Source organism: Salmo salar, chromosome ssa07, assembly GCF_905237065.1.
Source record: "Salmo salar chromosome ssa07, Ssal_v3.1, whole genome shotgun sequence".
Lineage (NCBI taxonomy): Eukaryota > Metazoa > Chordata > Actinopteri > Salmoniformes > Salmonidae > Salmo > Salmo salar.
In genome coordinates, this window is record NC_059448.1 from 40145986 (window position 1) to 40173483 (window position 27498).

Below are 27498 nucleotides of genomic sequence, written 5' to 3' on the forward strand. Positions count from 1 at the left end.
CACGCTCTGGTCTAATTTGGGTTAGTTATAAGAATCTTTGGTATAAACATTGGCTGGATCGTACCATTCTCTCAAAAAATATTTTAATTTAACTTCTTTTGACATATTTGCATTAATTTGTTTTATAAAGATAATACATTGTTATGTCATAAATGTTGTGTAACATAACCGTTTAATGCTCTCAAAATGATCTAGTCGTGCATTTCAAAAGTGTGCACTCCCCCAGTTACGTTTTTGGTTTATTCCCATAGACTGCCATGTTGGATTGAGTCAAAAATCTGCCGCTACTTGCGCTGGAGTTCCGATGAAAGTTTAGTATCTACCATATGCAAGACGTTGCAGGAATGTTCTCATAATTTGGATTGAAGGAGGACCTTACGTTGTGTTTGGGACCAACGGAGATATTATCATACTAAAGCTGTTTCTATCGGGAAGTGAACGAAGGTGCATCGATGTGAGGGTCCAGTTGCAGGCCACGGGAGATCAATGACTGTTTGTTTGGGTTTCATACAACGTCGAATCGGAATCATAACACACCTTTTGGTTGATTGTCAATAATGAGTGGCCATCTGTCGCAACGGCGGCCCGCTAACAGTGCATCCAAACTGCTAACCCCACAAGAGAACGACTGTCTCTTCAATTACCTCGGCAGAAAATGCACCGTAAGTTTATCAATTGTTATACTTTCTTTACTAATTGCTCGTGAATGATGTTTACCCGTTTCAGGATTAATTGAAACCTCTAATTGATGCCTCAATATGTTTGATATAACATTCGAAGGAAAACAACTCTCGCCACAGGCACTGACGGTCCTTCCCTTGGCTTCGGCTAGACTGGTGGAATAGGGGTAGGGAAAAATACAACTTGATATCCCGGGACATAGTGACATTGGGCGGTAGAAAGTTTCAGTCAAGCCCCGAGGCCTCGGGTGTTCCCTGACACACCTGCATAGCATGGAAACACCGAGAAGAGCCAAACCACTGTTAACAAGAATGTGCTGCTCGGTTTTGTTGGCCTAGACCTGTGCCAGTGTTAGGATCTGCTAAACTCATCAATCTGGCTACGAATGTTTTTCGTACTGACGTTGCATAATGTCTTGGCTGATTTCGGAAGCAGCCTGTGTGTTCAGAACAATCTGTCTGGCATGCATTGTTCTGTTGTCCACACAATACTTTCTCATAGGCAATCACACAATTAAATTCAGTTGATTGCAGCAATCAGTGAAGAATGTGACCAGTGTAGCGTTAGTATATCACTGTAGCAAATTAGCTCTGATGGGCAGGGACTCTATTTAATGTGACAGCTTGAAAAATGATATTATATACCGCCTTTTGTTATCATTTGACCCAGCCAGGAAATTATATTTCAATAGAAACAATGTGTCCTCTTGAAACATGATCTGCATTGATTGCACCCTTTAACCTCGGGTATTTAAGTTGGTGTAATGTACAATAGCATTGTAAAGGCCTACACTTATGTCAACAAAATAGGTATACAGTATCTATTTGCTGGTTTTACACCCCAGTATGTCAACTTGATCTGTCAATAAACTACCTGGCTAGCCTTGGGTGGTAGGCTAATGTCATCCGATGTCAATTCAGAGAGCGAATGCACCCACCCCACTTATTTCACAGTACATGCAGGTATGAGCTACCTATAAACAGGTTGGTTGATACAATTGGATTTTTAAAATGTATTTTATTTCACCTTTATTTAACCAGGTAGGCTAGTTGAGGACAAGTTCTCATTTGCAACTGCAACCTGGCCAAGATAAAGCTGCCATTTTTAAGGCTGTTAATCAGTTCATCAGGAATGTGGTTTAATCAGATTTCCTCATGGATGTGGGTCTGTCTGTCTGTGTTGTGTAATGTTTGAAACTAAGTTGGTAGGTTTCTACCCAGTGTGAAGTCGGATACTGCTCGCACACTTTCCCTACAGTGGTTGAGCCTACAGTTTCTCCAGAGTAGATGAGTTGATCGTTTTGTCTCGGTAGTAACTTTCCCATGCCACCGTTACCACACCCTTTGCTACTTCCCCATATCATCTGGCTTTGAGTCATGTCACCTTTGTCATGTTCACAAAGATGGCTAAGATGGTGTTGAGGAAGTCGTCTTATCTTACTTCCTCGTTCTCACGTGGTGGGCCAGAAGAGTCCCGCCTCCTACCTGTCTGTCACAGTCATACCTGTCCCAGGTGTGTCTCTGCACCTGTGTTGTACACCTGCATACACAGCCAATAACATCATTCCACAGACATCCAGGCCATGTCACTCACCATGTGAGACAGCCCAGGCAGTTGCGTGAGCGACATTCCTGCCTCGCTCTCCGCATGAACACACTCCTGTTTAAAATCCGCGAGAAGTGAGCGATTGCTTGTTATGTAATGGTCTCGCGTAGCTAGAGAATGAAAATGTAGGAAGCTGCTGTCTTTTCTCTTCCTCCACAGAGAACTTAACACTGAACAGCCCCAGGCTTCTGTGTTTAACCTTTGGCTTATTCCAGTTGTTAAAGGCAAGTTATGCTAGCTGAGCCAGAAGCTCATGTCTAATACCTGTTGCCTGTTGAGACATGGATGTTATGTGCTAGTTGGAGACAGAGCTGTGTCAGTGAATTTCAGCTCAGGGCCTCGCTCTCTATCTTGGTCTCTATCGCTCTGTCACTCCCCTCTCTTTCAGTGATTCATACATACAAACAGTGAGCGGCACACTCTGAAACACAGGCCCTGCCAGATGATGAATCACATGTGAGAGGTCCAACCTGTGTTGCTGTGGCTTCACTGACATTCAACTCATTGGTATTCCTACTGCTTCACTTTTTACTATCAGCACCGGGCTAGAGGTGGAAGCTATCCAATTCGCGTTCTGTGTGAGTGAGACAGACACAGAGACTGCCTGGTCAGCAGTCCTCTCCAGCAGGAAGTGCAGTGGTCAACCTCCTTCAGTGTTTTGTGCTGGAGTGGCGAAAATGTGCCTTTTGATCTTTACCTCATACTTTCCTTCCCAACCTCTTCCCTGTTCCCTCTTTCCCCACCTCGGCCTCCCCTTACCACCCCTACTCTGGGCCTCTGCCTCCCAATACCAGTCTCTGTATTTCCTACTACTCTCCAGTCTCTACTCCTTCCCAACTCCACTTGGACTTTCCCCCCTCTCTTTCTGTCCTTCCCAACCCTAGCCATTCCTACCCAATCCCACTTTTTAGGCTACATGGGAAATACTGTCAGGACATGGATGAATGATGCACACTTACCGTACATTCAACATCCTGTTTGTTTGTTTTCCCTGTGAGCCCTCAACAGTCCTATTGGCTGTAGTGTGTAGTAGCACCAGCAGCCTGGAGAGTGGTGTCATGGCGAGCTTTGATGATGTCACTGGGACTGGTTGCTTCCTGTGGCCAGTGGGGCTCGTTCAGGCTGCCACTTGTGATCAGAGCTCGAGAGGCTGATAGATGAAACCGCTCAGCTCTCTGTGACCTCACTGCCTTAGTCCTGTTGTGGGCACAGCCAGCTAGATGAGCACAGACAAATATTGCTTTCTTTGAAATGTAGTCTAGGCTAGAAAGCTTCATGTCCCCAGACACTGCACAGCCCTTACCCATCTGTGTGTAGTTAGCTACTAGGCGTTCTCGTGAACTTGCTTTACCACTTTCCGCTCTGGCCCGCCTTTCATCTGCAGGGTAATGGGCCTGAACCCCTCTGCGAGGAGGCTAGTAAACTTGGGGAAGAACCTGGGTCCCGTTTCCCAAAAGCATTTTAAGGCTAAGTTTATCTTTAGAACCTTCGTAGGAGCTTCGGTAAATCTCTGTGCTGTTTCCCAAAACCATTGTTAGCTCAGTTGGTAGAGCATGGTGTTTGCAACGCCAGGGTTGTGGGTTCGATTCCCACGGGGGGGCCAGCAAAAAAAAAAAAATGTATGAAATTGTATGAAATGTATGCATTCACTACTGTAAGTCGCTCTGGATAAGAGCGTCTGCTAAATGACTAAAATGTAAAAAAAAAAAATGTAAAAAAATGTTTCACTTGAAAGCGCTTGTTGTTTACCGACTGCTTGTAAAACAGCTAAGTGTTTTGTGAGCTGCTTTTTTTACCCTTCTGCGTCACTTTATTCACCAAAGATCTCTGCTAATCATAGAATCAAGATGTTTCTGACTGACCAACAATAACTTCCGAACAAAGTTGTCTACAAATAGGCCTACAAAGTTGCCAAAATATTGGCAGTTGTTACAAACAAGTGAAGCATAAAAAGCTTAAAATGTAAGCCGAGATGACTGCATTTAAAATATACTTTTGCTCATGTAATGTATGTGGACACTTGCTCATCAAACATCTCATTCCAAAATCATGAGCATTTATGTGGCGGTGGTCATCCCTTTTGCTGCTATAACAGCCTCCTCTCTTCTAGTAAGCTTTGACTTAAGTCTACTTGAAAATCTATGGCAAGACCTGAAAATGGTTGTCTAATTTGACAGAGCTTGAAGAATTTTGAAAATAATAATGGGCAAATGGTGCACAATCCAGGTGTGGAAAGCTCTTAGAGACTTACCCAGAAAGACTCACAGCTGTCAAAGCTGCCAAAGGGGCTTCTACAAAGTATCCACAAAGTATCCATTTCTGTATTTAATTTTTAATACATTTGCTTTGTCATTATGGGGTATTGTGTGTAGATGGGTGAGAGAAATAATCTCTTTAGTCAACTTTGAATTCAGTCTGGCACACTGGTCGATCACGATCGACTGGTCGATCTCCAAGGCATATCTAGTCAGTCGCCAAACATTTCTGTTAAAAAACAAATAAACCCTTGTTCCTATTTTTTTTAAATTAGTCTCGGGCTGTTGGTGGTAGGTGAGGCCAATTCCGCTGCCCCGCGTGCCAGGTAGGCAAACTGTTGCCATTTCATGTGTCTGAAGGTACAAACTCTGCCTTCCCGGTGGGCCTGGAGAGGAAATCAAGTGCATTATGCCACTGCTGGCCAATCCGATTACTCAGATGATCGAGTCTGCTGTAATTTAGCAGGCTTAAAAAAAGCTACGGCAAAATTGATACTGTGAAATTTCAATACGCTTAAAACTATGACTAGAGAGAGACTGTCAACGAATACAGCAAAGAGCTGCTGTTTTTGAGTGAGTTCATGTTTAAGTTCTTACTCAGCACTGTCAACACTTTGTAGTCAACACTTTTTTTAACCCACAAAATGCGCGTTCTTCCTATTTCCACTCAGCGCTAGAACAAGCAGTGTAGCATTAATGAATGAGTAGGAAAGTGTGTGTGTATATAGGCATGCGTTGTTATTAGCGGCTTGGGTCATTTTTAATATCAAGGAATATTTCACTTTTCTCTGTTTATAGGAGTAACAACATTAATTTGTGCATGAGGCAAAAATAATGCGGTGCGACTCGAGTTTCGTCATCAGCTGGAAGACGGTGTCCCTGAGAGACGGACCCTCAGTCTGCTGCGCTCTCTCTCCGCTGAGACTGACCATCAGGTGCAGGCACCATCAGCCCAGGAAAGTAAAAAAGGCAAATGATTTAAATGTGCCTCACAAGTAATACAACCATGAATCTATTACCAGTGTGATCATATAGCCTACCTCAAAATATGAAATATTTTTTTAAATTCCCGAACAACAATGCACTGGCAGGTAAATTCAAGCAAAGCTAACATGCGGTGATAATGTATTGGGCCTATAGCCTACTGCACAAACCTCATTGCTACAGTATTGTTTTAATAGGTTAATGTTGCCTAGGCTTACATTTTTTTTAAGTCATGTTAATAAAAAATCAGAGCGGTAGATCTCGGCATGCATGTTGACTCAAAGTGATCTTGACTCAGAGAAGGTTGGTGACCACTGGGCTTCTGTCTCTGTAATTTGTCTAACGATGCACTTAGCGAACATTCTCTCCGTGTGGTGTTTTTCGGCTTTCGGCCGTTGTAGGAACGACGCATCGTAAGCCTAAGTTCCATCGGTATCGGGAAACCGGGCCCTGATCTTGAGTCTGTGTAGTGGAGCCTGACATCCAGCCCTGCTGAGTCAGAGGGTTCTGCTGCAGGCCTGTCTGCCCCAGCAGGATCACACATAACGGGCATGGTAGAAAGGCCTGGCCACATCAGTCTAAGACCATGAGATACTTGGCAATAACACTCCAGTTAGCTCTGTTTGAGCTAGCCCTTTATCTTTATGACAAGTTATCTTCAAAGAGCTGAGGACATTATTTGCATCGCTGCAGCAGCTTCACTTGGTAACCACTGCTCCCTGAGACGGCCTCCTCCTAGTACAGGGCTGCCCAACCCTCTTCCTGGAGATCTACCGTCCTGTGGGTTTTCAGTCCAACCCTAATGTAACACACCTGATTCTACTCAGATATGCTCAATTAGGGTTGGACAGTAGATCTCCAGGAACAGGGTTGGGCTGCCCTGTTCTAGAGCTTCTAGGTCTAGATGCATTACGAACATGTCTGCTTTCGGAGTCAGTCAGCAGTGTGATAGCTCGGTCCTATAGAGAAAGGCGTAGAGGCTGTTACGGTGAGACACACTGCTGCCAACAATAAAGACACATTATGACAGGCCAGCCTTCCTGTCCTCGTCTCATTACTATAAGTAAGTGACAAGAGTATATTCACCACTTTATTGGCAGCCTGACAGGCTACTTTACCGTCCTGCGTGAGGAGACTGCTGAGATGTCAGTAAGCAATACAGAGGACAGTACTGGCACACAAGAGGACAGGGTGACTTTAGTCCTGCTGAGAAATGAACAGCTCTGCGGTAGTCTAAACTCTGCCAATGCTGTCACACCTTTGTAGTAGTGTTTCTGCGCATACATTATTTTCTAACCTTTTTATTTAATGTTCGACTTGGCGAGATGAGGTTGCCCTGAGCAGATCCGCAGATATTGAGATGAGTGCGATCAGGGGCGAAAATCTGATATCAACTTTGGAGGGGACAATTACATGAAATTTTCTCAAGAGCAATTCCTGAGGGGGACACCAAAAGTAGTGCTGTAACACAGCCTACATTGTAATATGGTAAATGTATATTGCGGAACCAAAGAAATAAGGCGTTTGCCGTACTCCTAACTACCGGTACCCAAAACTACACAACTAATCACAACAGCAATACCATTGCCTTACTGGTGACTGAACTAAGATTTGTTAAAGTTGAGAGTGGGGGTATCCATGGCATTTTCCAATTATGTTACTATTTTACAAGTTAAAAAAAATTAGAACCTTTCATAATGTTGCCAAACAAAGACTCAACAAACTTACCTGAGACTCCGTCTCTGCCAGTCTGTCCCTGCATATCTGTCCCCAACTCTGCTGTCTGTGTGCCATCTGTTGCCTGCTCTGCCTAATGACATCATTGTGAAACATTTCCATTAGAATTTCATTTCTTTCTTATGAACATTTTATCAACTAGTCTTTGAGATATTAGGCTACTAGGGTTCTTACTTTGCGTTTTGGTGTACTGAAAAATACTCTGATGTCCGTCTTTTATTTTTCTGCCATTTTTCTACCTGGCTGGCTGGCTACACACACACACAGTGTGTAGGTTATTTACAGTAGGAGATGGGCTTTTATCATCTTTTATCATTCTATTTGGGCTTCGATCTAGAAGGGAGCTAGCAAATGTGAAACGGATTAAAATGACAAGAGTTGACAGCTGTATGAGTTCACCATTTACACAACATATGCTGCAACCTTTTGTAATTTTAATAGTTTGTTTCATATTGGCTGGCTTCCAACAATAGCTGAATTTGCAAAGCTAGCGAGCACCAATTTTGTTTCAGTGGTGTTTGCTATAATCTTTGCTACCCGGGTTAAATAAAGGTGAAATAAAATAAATAAATAAAAGTTCCCTTGCGACAATTTAGCTTTTGCAACGAGACCATTAAATATATTTAAGACAATGGTAGAAGAGTGTAGTTCTGTTCAGTTTGGACTTCAGTTTATCGCTAACCTTATCACAGGGACTTTGAAGCACTAACTTACATCATCTGCATGCTGATCTTGGAATAAATTGACGATAGCAAAGATTCCATCTTTGACGAGGCCACATAAATGGAATAGGTACTAGCTAGCTTAATAGTTAATATTTGCGCGCTAGCTCTGCATATTCACCTAGTGTGTGTGCGCAATTGACTGGATTAACCTCACGTCAGTTACGTTCATTGAGTGCCTTTCAGACAGTGGATACGACCCCTCTGTTACCTTGCCAACTAAGGAACTGGCAGTGGATCAAACCATTGTGAGGCAAAGGGTGGGGGGGTCGCAATCTTTTGAAACTTAAAAACGCGCTATTAAGTGTCTATAATCAGCACAATTGCTTTCATTGCGTATTATTAATATTATTTAAATTACATAGTTTTGTTTCAGTGATATATTGGGGGGGACAAATCATATTTTTTCCCAGGATGGGGGGGTCGTGTCCCCCCCGGGATTTCCGCCCCTGAGCGCGATACAAAATGTTGCGCGGTCACAGAGTATCTGCGCACACGCTCGGGTGCGCTTCACACTGTTACAGCGTGATCTCTACGTGACCAAAACAGCAGAGATGTTTAGCCTCGCGCTTCAACGCTCTTAGTAGTTGAGGAAGTCGGCCTGATATTGTGTATACTTGGGGTCCTTGAGTCTACCTTTTTAAAGCAGGAAGTTAATTCCATTAGTCAAATACATATTTTTAAAGGGAGACCTGGCCAACACTGCTTCACTGTAAAACATAGACTGAGAGTCTGTGGGTCTCAGTTGAATCCCTATTACATCCATTTTACATTTTAGTCATTTAGGCGACTCTCTTATCCAGAGCGACTTACTGTTAGTGGGGGTTAGAGCGTTGGGCCAGTAACCGAAAGGTTGCTGGATCGAATCCCCGAGCTGACAAGGTAAAAATATGTTCTTCCCCTGAGCATGGCATTTAACCCACTGTTCCCCGGTGTCCGAAGACGTGGCTGTCAATTTTAAGGCAGCCCCCCACACCTCTCTGATTCATAGGGGTTGGTTTAAATACAGAAGACACATTTCAGTTGAATGGATTCGGGTGTATGAACCCCTTGTGCCTTTCTCCCCCCTGCAGTCGCTGTGTTCTGCGGTGGTGCAGGTATACTCAGCAGACAGGAACTCAGCCTGGACCAAGAAGTGCTGTGGTGTGGCCTGTCTGGTCAAAGACAACCCAGCACGATCCTACTTTATCAGGGTGTTCGACATGAAGGTGGGTTTAGTTCACACTGTAAAACAACACATTTTCACTACACCTATCTGATGTATGTGACAAAACCATAGATTAAAACAGATGATGATGATAATAATAATAATAATAATAATAATAATTATATCCACACATTCTCTCTCTCGCCACAGGAGGGTCGAAGCATGTTAGAGCAGGAGCTCTACAACAACTTCATAATCGCTTTCCCCAAATCTTACTTCTTCACATTCGCAGGAGATGTGAGTTATCCCTTTCTCTATGTACTTGATGTGCCTTGCTCCAGCCAAGTCCTTTCACATGTCATGGTCAATTTATTTATGGCAAAAACCTATGTGTGCTGTTTTTTTTTTTAAGCTTGCAGTGTTGTTCGTTCTTATGACATTCCACTTCCTGCGTTTTGTTGGCGTGTGTGTGTGTGTAGTCGTGCCAGATGGGACTGAACTTCTCCAACGAGGAGGAGGCCAAGCTTTTCCGGGGCGCCTTCGAGGACCTGCATGGGAGACGACAGAGAAAATCTGGTGACTACTACCTACCGACGCCATCTTTTATTCTACTGACCTCTGATATTAAAAACCATCTCTCCTCTGACCTTAGCTTGGTCTGCTAATGAGTGGACAGATCCTCTCAATTTTAAGATACAGATCCTCTCAATTTTGAGATATGGATCTCTCCTTCTTTCTATGCCATCTCCTTTACGTCCTGATTGTTCAATTGACAGCTCTCGCTCTCTCTGGCCCACCGTTAAGGGCTCTAGCTCCAGTAGAAGGGGAGCAGATCTAGAATCAGCTTCACCCTCTCCTAAATCCTAACATCAACATGTGCCTGATCAGCTAAGATCAGTGTCCAGGGGCAACAGTGCTCTTCCGTGCCTCTTTTTGAAGTGCTCATGGAGATCAGCTTGCTATAATGACAAGGTCAGGACTGTTTGTCCTCTGTCCCAAACCAGCAAGCGTCGATGCAGTTTCTAATGGATGATCCTTTTTTTTTTAGATTTGAGCTCTGTTTTGTCAGTCTGTGATCGTTCTGGTAAATCACTAACTCGTACACGTACGCTTGACAATCAATCCCCCCCCACACACACGCATCCATGCTGCTTATAAACTAACTCCATCCGAACCCCCCCTGCTTACAGCAGAGTTCCTCTTTGGTCCATACACTTCAGTCACCTGTAAATCCATACCAATCCCTTACCTTTCACTAACACGCAGCACTATACAGGAGATTAATTCTATACATTTTGTTTTACAGAAAAAAGACGTGACCCTCCAGGTCAAAATGGTAGGTCCTTCATGAAAGTCTTTTTTTTTTAATATATATAATTTAGATTTTAACCAGAAATCGACATAGACACTAAGTTTTCAATCAAATAACCCAGAAATGATTTGACTTAAAATATACATACACGTAAACAAACACACTCGTCCCCACGTGGCTTTGATTGAGTGGTTCCAGTGTAAAGCCATTGGATAATCCACTGAATGCAGGTTGTTTCCGAGTGAACACCTCTCCCAAGCCCCTAACTAACACTACCTACCCTACCCCCCCAGTCTTAATCTTAACCATAAGGGGTATGGAAGTACTGTATATCTGACTGTGGCATCAGTGGTGAGAAGCAATTTCAATGTACATAAATCCGCCTTACAGGACATGCTTAGGTATTCTGCATACACATTCCAGAAAGCCAGTTCTACAGGAAGTTGAGCAGATCCCTCCCCTCAATCTTAAAATACCAAACCTGTGATACCACTCACTCCATCACACACTCCACACCAGGCCATATGAATAATCAGCTTACATTCACAGTAGATCACCTAGCTATAGATAAGATGCTACGGTTGAAGTCGGAAGTTAACATACACTTAGGTTGGAGTCAATATCGTTTTTCAACCACACCAAAACTATAGTTTCTTTACAAGAAATTTGTGGAAAGTCGGTAAGGACATTTGCTTTGTACGTGACGCAAGTAATTTTTCTTACAATTGTTTAGACAGATTATTTCACTTATTCACTGTATCACAATTCCAGTGTGCCAGAAGTTTACATACACTAAGTTGACTGTGCCTTTAAACAACTTGGAAAATTCAAAAAAATGATGTTATGGCTTTAGAAGCTTCCGATAGGCAAATTGATATCATTTGAGTCAATTGGAGGTGTACCTGTGGATGTGTTTCAAGGCCTACCATCAAACTCCGTGCCTCTTTGCTTAACATCATGGGAAAATTGTAGACCTCCACAAGTCTGGTTCATCCTTGGCAGCAATTTCCAAATGCCTGAAGGTACCACATTCATCTGTACAAACAATAGTACGCAAGTATAAACACCATGGGTCCACGCAGCCGCCATACCACTCAGGAAGGAGACGCCTTCTGTCTCCTAGAGATGAACGTACTTTGGTGCGAAAAGTGCAAATCAATCCCAGAACAACAGCGAAGGACCTTGTGAAGATGCTGGAGGAAACGGGTACAAAAGTATTTATATCCACAGTAAAACGAGTCCTATATTGACATAACCTGAAAGGCCGCTCAGCAAGGAAGAAGCCACTGCTCCAAAACCGCCATAAAAAAGCCAGACTACGGTTTGCAACTGCACATGGGGACAAAGATCGTACTTTTTGGAGAAATATTCTCTGGTCTGATGAAACGACAATAGAACTGTTTGGCCATAATGACCATCGTTATGTTTGGAAGGAAAAGGGGGAAGCTTGCAAGCCGAAGAACACCATCCCAACCGTGAAGCACTGGGGTGGCAGCATGATGTTGTGGGGGTGCTTTGCTGCAGGAGGGACTGGTGCACTTCACAAAATAGATGGTGTCATGAGGAAGGAAAATGATGTGGATATATTGAAGCAACATCTCAAGACATCAGTCAGGAAGTTAAAGCTTGGTCGCAAATAGGTCTTCCAAATGGACAATGACCCCAAGCATACTTCCAAAGTTGTGGCAAAATGGCTTAAGGACAACAAAGTCAAGGTATTGGACTGGCCATCACAAAGCCCTGACCTGAAACCTATAGAAAATGTGTTGGCAGAACTGAAAAGCGTGTGCGAGCAAGGAGGCCTACAAACCTGACTCAGTTACATCAGCTCTGTCAGGAGGAATGGGCCAAATGTGTTTGGCCAAGGTGTATGTAAACTTCCAACTTCAACTGTGTATATAAACTTGTAGAGTATAAGAGGTGCGTCCTTCTCAAATCCCCTCTCATCAGTACCCAGACAGGCTGTGGGTGATACGGTTCATTGGTGTTTTTCTTGAACTTAAGTCACTTAGTCCCAGCGCTTTCCTTACTGTACAGATACTATAGCAGTCAAAAGCTCTTTAGAGATGCTCTCGGGAACTGGTCATGTAGATTTGCTGTGGTGGAACAGTACAGTGTCACACTTTTCATAGCACTCCTTGGCTCTGTGCCTGGCTCCCCATAGTGTTGTACTGGTCTTTATGGGGGGGGGACAGACCGTGTCACCCCAATCAACTCCTGGTCTGCTTAATCAGGCTAAGAGGATTTAATTCAGCTGCTAACGTTAGTTACTTCACAGCACTCACACTACCCCAGTCTACTCACAGCACTGGCCATGGAAGTGTTGTAGGGGGGGGGGGCTGAATTGGTGACATTTTCTCCATTTGTGACCTGTAAACAGATTGCTGAGGGTGATGTTTTTACATGGCACGGCCCAGACCTATCCTGTCCTATGAAGGTTGATCAGACTGGTAACATACAACATTCTGGCCTAGCAGGCATGGTGTGTGCTGCCTGTGGACATACAGCGGTTTATCTGTGGTGTCCCAGTGTCTGCAGTCATGACAGGTGAGAAGGACCCTGCAGATAGGAAGAGCACACAGCCAGATCCAATGGTTGGACAGGTGGATGTGGTGCCGTGTTTGTTTGGGTCTGACTCACTAGAGTGTGTCTGGGGGAATTAACCGTGTTCACCCAGAATGTTACAGTTTCTGTTGCCTTATCGCTCTTTTTCTTACACTATCTATCCTTCTTTTCCCATGCTGTCTCAGAGTCCTGTCTCCCAGCCAGCCAGCCAGCCTCTCTCTCTCTGATGTAGATTCATCATGTTTAAGAGAATCTCGGGGATTATGGTGGATTAGCAGTGGGCATTAATGGTTATGTAAAATCCAGCAGCACTGTGATTTGCTGGGATTAGAGGTGGGCTGGAGTTGGGGGTGTGGTTTGGCCCGCTGGTGGAGAGGGGAGGAGGGGATGAGAGAATATGGGAAAGCGTCTGGCTCGTAGAGCTGGGACCTGGCAGTGCTCCCTGTTGCGAGGGCGAGGAGAGAGCACTCTGTTTGGAGGCGGGGCCAGCTGTAGCTGTGGCATTTGCCCAACCCCTAGGCACCTCACTCAGCCAGAGGGTCTTAGTCTGCCTTGCTCTGCCTGCTGTCCATCTGGTCATACCCTGCTCAGTCTCCTCTCACGATCTCTCTGGTTGCTCCTCCACCTGGTTCTCTGAATCTGTTTTTGGAAACGCCTGGAGTTGGTTATCTAGTTCTATGGCTCGGGATGTCTCTCTGATTCTCTAGATCTTTGGATCAGTGGATCTCTGAGCTATAGCCCAGGACTAAGCACCACGTAGTCTTGCCCGCCCCCCATGCTGCCGCCTTCGCTCTGAGATGATGTTCTGTACCACCTTCCTGTCCTCTCCCTCTGAGGACCTATCTGAGGGGGGAGGAGGAGGGGCGATGCTTCCGGGAGGGTGTCTCTCCACCCTCCACTGCCTGATCCTTCCCCAGGAGGAACTATATGCGCCCCCCTCGGACCTCGCTACCCGCCTCTCGCTACGCCACGGGGACCACGCTTGCGGCGTGGTGGGTAAGATGCTGCTGGACGTCAACATGGCGGCGGCCGGAGAGTGTAAAGGGGACAGAGGGGGGAGGAAGGGGGACGGAACTCCCTGTGACTGTAGTCCCTCAGTCTCGCCCTCGGTCAGAAAGAGCCCCCGTGGGGACTCCAGCCACAGAGGTAGGTGGCTAGGGAGTCAGGACACTCATGTCCATAGAACTCAGTTTGGATTGACCACTATGTGGGTGTCACAGAACGTGTGAGTCACAGGTAGTGGCAAATAGTATTCAGTGTGAGGATTCCACACGAATCTCATCCAGTCAGTGTTGTAGCGGTGGTTTTGTTTTTCTTGTTTGCTGTGCGTTGGTCTATCCCTGTGGTCCCACCAGCAGACATCTCTCTAACTGCCCTAAGCCTAATGGGAGGCATTAGAGAGGAGATGGGTTTTACACGAGGAGTGCTTACTGAGATTGTAATTTGATCACAGTAGCAGATAGTGTGTCGGGACATTGGCTAAACTCTCCAGGTGTTAAAAGTCAACCCACTGTCTCACCCTGTGTGCCCTCTCATTGAACTAATTGTGGGAGGACGCATCAATGATGGAAGTAGGCCTCATTAATGAAATGTACGTCAAAAGTATTTTGTAATCAGTATGTTAAACTACCTAGTTCTGAGACTCTGGTCTCTCTCTCCCTCAGACCTAGAGTCTCCCGGACTGTTGCATTGTGTGTACTGCAGTTCTGACTCTTATGTTCCTCCTTAGGCCCTGCCCTGCCCATGGCCACGGTGGACATCAAGAATCCAGAGATCAGCAGTATGTCACGGTTCCACGGCCACAACTCTCAGCTCAACATGGTGAGCAGCAACGTCAACAACAACAAGAAAGAGAAGAAGGTGAAGGGAAAGAAGGGCAAGAAGCTGACCAAGGCAGACATCGGAACGCCCAGTAACTTCCAGTAAGTATTCTTTAATCTATTCTATTCTGTTTAGGTGTGTGTGTGTGTGTGTGTGTGTGTGTGTGTGTGTGTGTGTTTAATTCCGCTCTTATTTGTGACATCTGAGAAGTAAGGGTCTTTCACAAGACCTCAGTGTGGGTTGAATCCATCATGAGATTAGATTTGTGGCACTTCTAGTTACTCACTGTGATGTCAAGTTAGGATGTGGCCCGTTTGGGTCAACTGGGGGGTATTGCACGGCTAATGTATAGAGGAGTACCTCTAGCCGTACTGCAATGTGTTAATGTGCACGCTAAGAGTTGATGGGACTTTTTAATCCTGGACATATTTCTAATCACATGTAATATGTATCTGGCATGATTGATGGATGTGAGGATCATCTGTCCTGTGTTTTTATTAATTGGACACTGGTAGTCAATACTATGGTATTGGGTTACTGAAGTAGTGTAAACCTGGGGTATTTAACCGGGGGTCTGCACCCAGGTACTGCAGGGGATCCGCGGAAATAAATGCATTTATACAGTACCAGTCGAATGTTTGGACACCTAGTCATTCAAGGGTTTTTCTTTTTACTATTTTCTACATTGTAGAATAATAGTGAAGACATCAAAACTATGAAATAACACATATGGAATCATGTAGTAACCAAAAAGTGTTGAACAAATCCAAATATATTTGAGATTCTTCAAAGTAGCTACCCTTTGCCTTGATGACAGCTTTGCACACTCTTGGCATTCTCCCAACCAGCTTCATGAGGAATGCTTTTCCAACAGTCTTGAAGGAGTTCCCACAAATGGCTGTGCACTTGTTGGCTGCTTTTCCTTCTCTCTGTGGTCTAACTCATTACCAAACCATCTCAATTGGGTTGGGTGATTGTGGAGGCCAGGTCATCTGATGCAGCACTCCATCACTCTCCTTGGTCAATAGCCCTTACACAGCCTGAAGGTGTGTTTTAGGTCATTGTACTGTTGAAAAACAAATGATAGTCCCACTAAGTGCAAACCAGGTGGAATGATGTATCGCTGCAGAATGCTGTGGTAACCATGCTGGTTAAGTGTGCCTTGAATTCTAAATAAATCAGACCATGTCACCAGCAAAGCACCATCACACCACCTCCTCCATGCTTCACGATGGGAACCACACATGCTGAGATCATCTGTTCACCAACTCTGCGTCTCAAAGACACGGCGGTTGGAACCAAAAATCTCACATTTGGACTCATCAGACCAAAGGACAGATTTCCACCGGTCTAATATCCGTTGCTCGTGTTTCTTGGCCCACGCAAGTCTCTTATTGGTGTCCTTTAGTAGTGGTTTCTTTGCAGCAATTCGACCATGAAGGCCTGATTCATGCAGTCTCCACTGAACAGTTGATGTTGAGATGTCTGTTACTTGAACTCTGAAGCATTTATTTGGGCTGCAATCTGAGATCTAATGAACTTATCCTCTGCAGCAGAGGTAACTCTGGGTTTTCTTTGGCGGTCCTCATGAGAGACGGTTAAATCATAGCGCTTAATGTTTTTTGCGACTGCACTTGAAGAAGCTTTTTATTAAGTTCTTAACATTTTCCGGATTGACTGACCTTCATGTCTTAAAGTAATGATGGACTGTTTCTCTATGCTTATTTCCCCTCTTCTTGCCATAATATGGACTTGGTCTTTTACCAAATCGGGCTATCTCCTGTATACCACCCCTACCATGTCACAACACAACTGATTGGCTCAAAAAGACATTCCACAAATTAACTTTTTAGAAGGCACACCTGTTAATTGAAATGCATTCAAGTGATTGTCCTTATCAAGCTGGTTGAGAGAATGCCAAGAGTGTGCAAAGTTGTCATCAAGGCAAAGGGTGGCTACTTTGAAGAATCTCACATATAAAATATTTAGATATTTTTTTTTACACTTGTTTTCTACATGATTCCGTATGTGTTTCATAGTTTAGATGTCTTCACTGTTTTTCTACAATGTAGGCAATAGCAAAAATTAAAGAAAAAACCCTTGAGCGAGTAGGTATCCAAACTTTTGACTGGTACTGTATATATCATTGTTTTTTGTGTGGATATTTTATTTTCCAATGTTTTTATGAATATCACTAGCAAAAACAGAATAAATACATGTTGAATTAGGAGTGTCTTGTTTCTATTGATTTGTTTCTCAACTCCTAATATTGAGTAAATTACACTCTGGAGTATCGGTCATGGGCTTTGAAAAAGCACCTGCAAATAGGCTACCAGTGTGGTAGTGTCTTGACTTGGACATATATTTTTGCCAACACATGGCTCACCCTTGGTTAACCAGGTAAACAGCTGCTCTTAGCGAACATTTGCTTGGAGTTACCTTTTCTAGTTAGGCTACTTTAGAGTTTACACTTCCTCAGTGTGTCCTCTCATCCCCTGAGTGTAGGGTTAGGCTACCTACTATATACTGATCTGATCATTCCCTCAGGCTCTGTACTCCTCTCTCTCTGATCATGTGTTTCCTTCTAGGCACGTCGGCCATGTCGGCTGGGACCCCAACACAGGCTTCGATGTGAGTATGACTGACTGACTGACTGGGTTTTGACTGAGGAAGAGATATTGTCGTCTATACTGTAGCCTCTGGCTAGTAGAATCATCCCCTACTTCTAATGGTATGGGAAGATCCTATCTGACCTGTGATCTGCCTCTTCTCACGCGGTGGTCTACCTAGCCTCTGTCATAACGTATGGGACGTTTCAAGTTTTAATGTCACATGAACAAGTACAGTGAAATGCCTTTCTTGCTAACTCAAACCAGAAGGCCTGGACAGTGGGATGGTTTCTCTCTGAGGATGTGTATTACTGGGAGAAAGAGGGGAGGGTGGGAAGGAAGGAAGGAAGGAGAGTGGAGAGGGGGGTTGTTGTGTTTTCGTCCCCCTTACCAGTGCTCAGGCTCAGAACTTGTTTATTTCTAAGATAGTGTTCGTCAGACACGATTCTCCTCAGAACTAAATATGTCGTAATATTTCATATCTCTGCCCACTGCAGAAGTCACTGCCAGCCCAGGGTTACACAAGGAGATTTCACATTATAAACCTGTTTCTGCATAATCCATCCATTCATTTCCAGAAAAGGATAAGTAATTATTGCGTGGTGTTCTACACGCACATCGAACATAGCAGACGGGAACCGGAGGATTTGTTGAAGTTTCTGAGCTTTAATACTTTCAAGGACTTAAGTTGAGAGAGAGAGAGAGATGCGCGAATTTAAGAGAAAGAGAGGATCTTTTAACATGTTTCGACAGAAACAGGAAAGAACCCTGCAGGTTTAAAATGTTTTATTTACAGCTGTAATTCATTACATAAAAGAACACAACCTGAATTACATAGAGGTGAACAAACTAACTAAGCTGTTTGTGTCTCTGCCCAGAGAGCTAGAGTAGTGGTTTAAAGTAGATATGATATAGACCTGTGTAATCTAGTTCTGTGGGAATATAATCTCACAGCCTTCAATCCACTCTACCGGATGGGCAGTGCCAACCTGGCACAGTTCCCCTCAGCCACCAGGTGGTGATGCAGGGGCTGTTTTACAACAGGGGTGCCAACATCAGAACAGTTTATCTGAGACCGCCAGCTCTGACATAATGTGGTTCTAACTAATGTTTTATCCCAGTGAGGTTCTACCTAGGGATGCACAGATGCCATTTTTGACCAATATCCAATATTTTCCTTGCCCAGAAACCCGTTACCGATAACGGATATTTAAAGTTTTAGCAGCTTTTTAAGCATTCCAGTACACTTAAATAGTTGAAACACACACATACACACACACCAAAAAGTTATTTTGTTGGCATTTACGCATGTCCCCATTACCAGTAAAACATCATCAAACCCATTTCTTTCACTTACTTGCTGTGCTGTTTTGTCGTTCAGTCATTTAACTCTCAACCAGGATTTCATTATACATGTCGAGCAGTGAAGTTTCAGCTCGGTCTGTCCTTGGCCTCTTCTGACGTGGGTCCTCTTCCTCCGTGCGTACTGTCACTGTGTCCGTTTCCATCTTGTCCAGCTGTCTAACATTTCACGTAAAAACCCTGTTCCTTTTCTGCATCGAAGTAGCGGTCCTTGTACATAGCATCGAGCTCGGTGGCGACACAGTAAAGAGGCTCAGAGAGAATGCCACGAATCCCTTATTCCCAGCCTCTAGTAGAGTACTTTTGCAAGTTTTAACCCCACAGTCTGTGTGGGCAGTTTCATTGAGCAGGCGTTTCAACTCCATGACGGAGGGTATCACGTCTGCTGCAGACGCAGTCGATGAGCTTATTTCTCCAGTCAGTGGTTCGAATGGCGCTAGGAAGTGTGTTCATGTTTTCAGTGAGAGTCCACTGGTTTGTACTGATTGTTGCAGGTAACACAGTCGGCTGCGTACACGCCAAGCACTCATTTTTGTTCCAGCAGGCTCTCCATCATGTAAAAAGTGCTGTTCCATCTGGTGGAAACGTCTTGCTTAAGCCTTTTCGTTTTCACTCCAAGCTGTTCCCGAATTGCTTGCAGGTGGCTGTATGCTAGCAGTGAGTGTTTTAAAATGACCCCGCTATCTTCCTACCTGTTGCCACTGTGTCAGATATGCATGGAAAACTGTCGACTCCGCATTCTTCCAAAGCCTTTGTCATGTTACGTGTGTTATCACGTAGCACAGCGTGTACTTTGTTCTTGGGGATTTTCCAAGTTTCAAACATGTTCTCCAATGCCATTGAAATGGCAGCAGTGGTATGACAACCAGCACATTCTTGAGCATGCAATACGGCTTTCCTCAGTACGAAATCCTCGTCGACCCACTGCTGTCAGACTCAACATGCTCATGGGGCTGACGTCGCTGGTCCTGTCGTCAGTTGTGAAGTTAATAGCAGTGACGCCCATAGCAAGTAGCTCATGGATGTGCATTTTCAAAGTTTCTGTGCAACTCCGGTAGGGCATCATCTGAAAAATAGCGCCTACTTGGTAGTGTGTACCGGGGCTCGAGGTGCTCGACCAGCCGGCGAAAGCCAACATCGTCCACAACAGAGAACGGTTGATTGTCAAGGGCAATGAATTCTATCTTGGCGTTAATGAATTTCGCCTTTGAGTTGTCTCGCTGAAATGTTCTTTAACTTGTTCAGTTGTGCACTTAGTCACTGAGCGTCTGGGGGTGATGCACTTTCAAATGAGTAATTAGGTTTGTGGTATTGAAAGATTTCACTTTTTCCCCTCGGGGAAATAATGGCAGCAGAAATGTTGCATTATGGCCTTTTTGTTATCCATCTTTGAAACTTAAATAGATCCACACAGCAGACATTGGGCTAGGTTAGTAATGCTGTGTTGCACGTGGTGTCATTACGTCACCTACCTACGTTATACAGGTATGCACGTCGGCGTTAAACTATACATAGAGCCGATATTGGCATTTTTAGCAAATATCTGCCAATTCAGATATGCTTACCGATTTTTTTTAAATTTATTTTGATTAATTTTTTTAATGTATACATCTCTCATGCATCCCTAGTTCCTAACTCATTGAGGTTCAAACTAAGTGAAGTTCTGAGTGAAGTTCTAACTGATAGAAGTTCTAACCCAGCATGGTTTTATTTCCTGTAATCCAGTGTTCTCTTCTCTCCTCCAGGTGAACAACCTAGACCCGGAGCTAAAGAACCTTTTTGACATGTGTGGCATCTCTGAGGCCCAGCTGAAGGACAAGGAGACCTCCAAGGTCATCTATGACTTCATCGAGAAGAAGGGAGGAGTGGAGGCAGTCAAGATAGAGCTCCGCAGACAAGGTGCGTGTGTGTGGGGAACTAAGGGCTTTGGGTTGTGTGTTTTGTCAGAAGAGTATTGATAGGTCAGTGACTTACAAAAACAAGTTATCTTGTAACCTATGTAGTGTCCATATAGATTGTTTAGTGCTCTAGAGTCTAATGTTCAGTGTGTGTTCCTCAGGTCCTCCACCTCCAAGGTGGTGTGGTAGGTTGGTTTATCTCTGCATGGTGCTGCTGTGGCATTAGTCTGACTGGGAGCTGTCTGATAGACTAACTCTGACCTCTGCAGGACAAAAGAGTCTAACACAGGGTTTCCCAAACTCATTCCTTGGTGCACGTCTTTTTGTCGTTGCCCAAGCTGATTCAATCACCAACTCATCAAGCTGTGTAGTGCTAGGGCAAGAACCGAAAAGGTGCAACCAGGGGGGCCCCAGGACTGAGTTTGGGAATCCCTGGTCTATCACAGGGGTGCACAACTCAGGCCCTCGAGTTCCTCAGGACTGAGGCCCTTGAAGACCAGGGTCTGTATCCACAAAGCATCTGAGTGAGAATGCTGATCTAGGCTCTGTTTTGTCTTATAGATCATAATGAATAAATTATATGGAAAGATCCTAGATCAGCACTTCTACTCGCAGATGCTTTGTGGATATGAGCCCAGAGCTGTGCGCCCCTGGGCATGATCTAACATTGACAGGCCAGACCAGGAGTCCGATTGCAGTGTGCTGAAGAGACATTTTCCTTTTCTTGACTGTAGAATGACATGTTAGTCAATGCTAAACTCTTTTATAAAACCACAAAGCTTTTGTCTGAGTTTCTGGGTTAGTTGAGAAGAATTACATGAAGCATAGCTGTCCCTAGTGGCTACAGTCATTACTGCATGGTGTCATAGAAGCAATTGAGCTGTATTTATTTGCTGCCTTTCCTCTGAGGTTCTTCTAGAATCTAAAGCATGTTGTGAAGTGTGTGTGTACAATAGTAGAAGCCATGCTAAAATTATTTCTCTGCCTGCTCCAGCCCCTCCACCCCCTCCTTCCAGAGGCGGACCTCCACCTCCTCCCCCACACCAGACCTCCAGCCCCCCACCCCCGCCCCCACCGGTCAGGGGCAGGGGTGCACCTCCCCCTCCTCCCCCTTCCAGAGCACCCACCTCAGCACCACCACCTCCTCCCCCCTCCAGACCAGGCATGGGAGCTCCACCCCCACCCCCACCCCCAACTAGAGGCCTTCTGCCCCCTCCTCCCCTAGCTCCCCATGCCCCACCTCCTCCCCCACCTCCCTCCTTCACCCCAGCAGGTATTGGTTCCGGAGCACCCCCTCCTCCTCCCCCGCCTCCCGGCCCTCCTCCCCCACCCATGCTTCCGGATTCTGATGGAGGGGTTGGAGCTGCTGGTAAGCCCTCAGCCCTGTTGAGCCAGATCAGGGAGGGGGCTCCGCTGAAGAAGGTGGAGCCCGTTTCCACCAGCACCGGACGAAACGGTCTCCTCGAACAGATACGACAAGGCAAACAGCTAAAGGCTGTGAGTGAACATTACCTCTTTATACATTACTCCCTAACCCAGCGTTTCCCAACTGCCGGCCCGTGGGCCAAATCTGTCCCATCAGCAATATGATTTGTCACCCCAAAGCCCCCCAAATTAACCTAGTCAACAGCCAGTGGAATCGCGTGGCGCAAAATACAAATACCTCAAATGCTATAACTTCAATTTCTCAAACATATGACTATTTTACATCATTTTAAAGACAAGACTCTCGTTAATCTAACCACATTGTCCGATTTCAAAAAGGCTTTACAGCGAAAGCAAAACATTAGATTATGTCAGGAGAGTACCCTGCCAAAACTAATCACAGCCATTTTCAAAGCAAGCATATATGTCACAAAAACCAAAACCACAGCTAAATGCAGCACTAACCTTTGATCTTCATCAGATGACACTCCTAGGACATTGTTATACAATACATGCATGTTTTGTTCAATCAAGTTCATATTTATATCAAAAACCAGCTTTTTACATTATCATGTGATGTTCAGAACTAGCATACCCACCAAAAACTTCCGGTGAATTTACTAAATTACTCATGATAAACGTTGACAAAATACATAATTATTTTAAGAATTATAGATACAGAACTCCTTTATGCAATCACGGTGTCCGATTTTAAAATTGCTTTTCGGCGAAAGCACATTTTGCAATATTCTGAGTACATAGCTCGGCCATCACGGCTAGCTATTTTGACACCCACCAAGTTTGGGGCTCACTAAACTCAGAATTACTATTAGAAGAATTGGATTACCTTTGCTGTTCTTTGTCAGAATGCACTCCCAGGACTTCTACTTCAACAACAAATGTTGTTTTGGTTCCAAATAATCCATAGTTATATTCAAATAGCTCTGTTTTTGTTTGTGCGTTCAGGTCACTATCCGAAGGGTGACGCGCGAGCGCATTTCGTGACAAAAAATGTCTAAATATTCCATTACCGTACTCAGAAGCATGTCAAACGCTGTTTAAAATCACTTTTTATGCTATTTTTCTCAGCGATAATATTCCAACCGGGCAACGTTGTATTCATTCAAAGGCTGAAAGAAAAAAATGGAGTAGTCTCGTGAACGCGCATCTCAGTCTCACTGTCCCCAGGCTGACCACTTACAAACTCTCCTGCTGTTCTTTGCCCAGAGACAGCAGACACCCCATTCCACTTTCTGGCGGCTTTAGAGAGCCAATGGAAGCCTTAGAAAATGTCACGTTACAGCACAGATGCTGTATTTTCGATAGAGATGCAACAGAAGGACAACAAATTGTCAGACAGGGCACTTCCTGTATGGAATCTTCTCAGGTTTTGGCCTGCCATATGAGTTATGTTATACTCACAGACACCATTCAAACAGTTTTAGAAACTTTAGAGTGTTTTCTATCCAAATCTACTAATTATATGCATATTCTCGTTTCTGGGCAAGAGTAGTAACCAGTTTAAATTGGGTACGTTTTTTTATCCTGCCGTGCAAATACTGCCCCCTAGCCCCAACAGGTTAATTATGAATATTTGTTTTGTTTAAAAATGTCGGCCCCGAGATGCAAAAACTCCCAAATGCAATGTCCCAAGAAGGCAGTTAACCTGCCTAAATAATGCAAAAGTTACTTTTTAACTTCATTCTTGAGGTGAGAGAATGCAGGAGACATTCAAATAATAATAAAGCATGCAGTGGACTATATTGTGGTGCTGAAATGTAAAGCTGCAACCGCAGTGCAATCAATAGGAGATGAACAGCACCTGGTGCTGGAAATATAGCTAACTTGTTATGCAAGTGTTGCACAGCAACAGATGGATAAAAACTACACCAGTCGAGTAATTCATTTCAACAATGATCTTCATTTTAATTTTTTACTTTACAAACAACAAGCGGGTTTAATTAGAGTCTATTTTTGAAGAGCCTAGGCCTATATAAAATAACTTAACTGGCTGTGGTAGTCTGAGACTCAAGAGCATTTTCCCAATCATTTTTTTTTATTGCCTAATAGAAGTGGGATGTTTTTAATTAGGCCTACTTACAATTGCAGCTGTCCAAAAATGTAGCGTCCTACATAAGACAATAATTTAAAGAAAAAAAGGCTGTGTCTGAATGTCGGTATAGGGGTAGCCAGCTCCTGTAACGACAGAACAATTAGAAAATACTGTCAGCTTGACCTAAATATCCCTGAATAAGCACTCACAATGTTAGTATTTATTAAATACAGTCATATAGGCCACTAAGTTGTTTAATCAATAGGAAAAGTTGCATTTCCCCCCGGACACGATCTTGTGGATGTCGGGTGAGATGGATGCGATTTTGATGCGCAGGCGGTCCTCAATCGACTTATGTGAAAGCCGGTTCCTGGCGTGAGTCTATTCCGCGTTCATAGAGGAAAATGAGGACATTGTTAGCACACAAAATGCGAGTTTCTTTATTGTGCTGTTTTCCTCTGAGAATGCCACCCAGTTAACGCTTCAAAGTTTCTGCGTCGGGCCTCTGTCTGGGGCGGGAAGGCCACTTTGAAAGTTCTATGCTTAGATTCATAATGTCTGAGATTGAATTATTTGCAGACAGCGACATTTTCATTGCAAAGAAGACACACTACGTAGACGTGTTTTTCTCCACCAGTCAACGCACAGAGAAATAGACAAAAATAATAATTTAATAGAGACATGGTGATTTTTTATGAGCGTAATCAGATCTAAATGATTATTTTATAGTCACTGAATTTATTATGTACTAATCAGATGTGTTAATAAACGTTGCTCAAATTGTAGTGTAGGCCAATTAACTGTGTTAATATTATGTACTAGTTCTGTTCTGGCTTGCCGACTATTGGCTCAGAAAAAACTTGTCCCAAGGCCAAACCTGGTTCAAGAACCCTGCCCTAACCCCTTTGCCCCTATACCCTAGCACCTACCTCAACACCTAAAAGCCAATTTATGATTGCTCTGGCATTGCTATCCGGAGGCTCCGTACTGAGGGTGTGATGCAATTGTGGATCCTCCAGAGTCTTGTAGAGGCCAAACCGAGCTCCGTACCGCATCGCCGTGCGCCTCCCAAATTTTGTAACAATGCAGAGGGCTCCGTATAGTTCCACATTGACATGATTGACAACTTCCTTCATAACAGAGCTGCTCCCCTAAGCGCAAGGAGTATGAATGCACTGGCTTCTACAGAGGCCGTATCGCAGTAACTGCTGTACAGCCTATGCAGACGTTGGCTTGACCATGCAGCGACTTTAAGGCTAGCTCTTCACACTTCCCCTATCCTCTAAATTTACTAGACGCACATTCCCCTATACTGGAGAGTGTTCACTGGTGTGTGTTCCTGTGTGTGTTCCAGGTGACTGACGAACCAGGGTCAGGAGGACCCGCCACACCTTCAGCCGGCATCGTAGGAGCTCTGATGGAGGTGATGCAGAAGAGGAGCAAAGCCATCCACTCTTCAGGTACACGCGCGCATGCGCACGCGCGCGCACACACACACTAGATAAGTGGTTGCTGTTATATTCATACCAATGTATTTTGTTTGTCTTTCTCTCCCTAGATGATGATGACGATGATGACGAGGAAGAGGACTTTGAGGAGGATGATGAGTGGGATGACTAACGACCCTCCCCCTCGCGGATGATTGACAACACTACATTGTTCCTAAATTGTCTTTCTAAATCTTATTCAAATTATAATGTAAATGTTTTATCAATTTGCTGTATATTTTTGTTGCCTTTATGCTCTTTTTTTTTCTTTTTTTTTGTTATTCTGTGCAATACCTCATTTAATCTGTAAAGGTTTGTCATGTCATCTTTCTGTAAAGTTTTTCTTCTCTCTCTCCTGGATTTAACTTTTTTTTTGTCAAGTTTCTCTTGATCTGGAAGAGGTCGGTCAGTGACTGGAGGGAGAACAAATGAACAAACTGTCAGAGCCCTTAATAATATAGTTGTTAAAAATCGAGAACACTATTTTCATACCCTTCTCTTACTTTATTTTTACTTAGTCAAAAATCCTAGTTTAACTTTCTTATGAAATCAGCTCTGTTGGAATATTTAGCCCCATTCGCTGTCAATTGTAAATCTCCTCAGAGTTTGTATTTTTGCACGAATTGAAAGAAGAGGCTCAGTACGTGAATACAGAGCAGTATCATGGCTGTATCTGCAACGTTATGCTTTAAAGGCTATCACTTCAATTATCCAACACTGTCAACCCGTACACTACAGTAGTACACACAGCTGTCTGCTGTCTTTTGGTTTGTTTCATCATACACTACATAATTGAGTACAAACAGTTATCATCAATGTTTTTAGTTTTTTTATAGTAGCAATCAGTCTCCTACGGTTATTTGTTTGAATCAGGTCGGTGCCGATGCAAAGCTTGAGGATGAATTAGTTTGTCAACTTAATATGACAACTGATCTTGCAGCCGAGTGTACCATGATGAGCTGTTTCACTAACAAACTGTCCTTCAGAACCAGTGAACTACACTAACGCTCATCTACTGTCGACACTAACCCGACTCTACACAGGGGGATGCTGCTTTCTCCTTGGAAGGGAACCAATGCTGTTTTTTTTTCAGTATCGCTCTGTCTGTTTTCACGGTTAGTGAAACGGCGTTCAGGAGCCAGGATATATGGACATCAAACCTTCAGAAATTAGGTTGGAAGAATAATGGACTATTAAATTGTACACAAATAAATGTTAATATTTACAGAGATGCTCTCCTGTTTTCTTTGGGATGGATGTATGTTAAATATGAACAGCCTTTGTACAGTAGGATATGCACATTTTACAATAAGTGCTTGTTTGGGCCTAAGATTGAGGGAGAGCAACTTCTGAGTGTTTACCTATTTTCATGTGCGAGCACGTTCAAGGCCTGGACATGGATATGTGCGTGCGTGCCCACTGGCATCCCTTCCATCAGTAGTGAGTGATGACCAGAGCTCTCATCACCAGCAGCTTAGCATGACTGATTAGATGAGCGGGCAATCTTCACATGGGGTCTTTGAACGGTACATATCGAAATGAATGCGTATGGAAGACATCTCTATATGCTACTGATATAGAGTCTGATCTACATTTAATATTTCTGACTGTCCAGTGATGTTCCACGGCATGTCTGAATACCTGAATATCCCCCTGGTTTGTCTGCTCACACAAACTGAAATAAGATTACCTGCGTTAATATTTAGATTTAAGTGTAGTTGGTTATTGCAATCTGTTCCAGGTGAGTGTAGCTATGCAATCTGTTCCAGTGTAGCTATGCTGAAGATGGAGGGGGTGCAGAAGGGTAGAGTGTGTTCTGTGTCCACGCTCCTTTG

The 27498-nt window shown here is 44.0% G+C and overlaps 1 protein-coding gene across 2 annotated transcripts; it reads left to right on the top strand.

Annotated features, from left to right (window-relative positions):
- The first annotated feature begins 236 nt into the window (after nt 1-236).
- Nucleotides 237-26892, top strand: LOC106609199 (neural Wiskott-Aldrich syndrome protein). 2 transcript variants are annotated; one of them, XM_014207716.2, is made up of 11 exons: nt 237-662; nt 9058-9192; nt 9342-9428; nt 9611-9707; nt 10438-10467; nt 14738-14930; nt 17418-17460; nt 20546-20699; nt 21693-22195; nt 25531-25636; nt 25735-26892. In XM_014207716.2, exons 1-11 carry the CDS (start codon nt 558-560, stop codon nt 25794-25796), a joined length of 1515 nt encoding a protein of 504 aa, XP_014063191.1. In that variant the 5' UTR covers nt 237-557; the 3' UTR covers nt 25797-26892. The 2 variants fall into 2 exon arrangements, with proteins under 2 accessions (XP_014063191.1, XP_014063192.1); XM_014207717.2 differs by lacking the exon at nt 10438-10467 and having other exon boundaries at nt 238-662.
- The last annotated feature ends 606 nt before the right edge of the window (nt 26893-27498 follow it).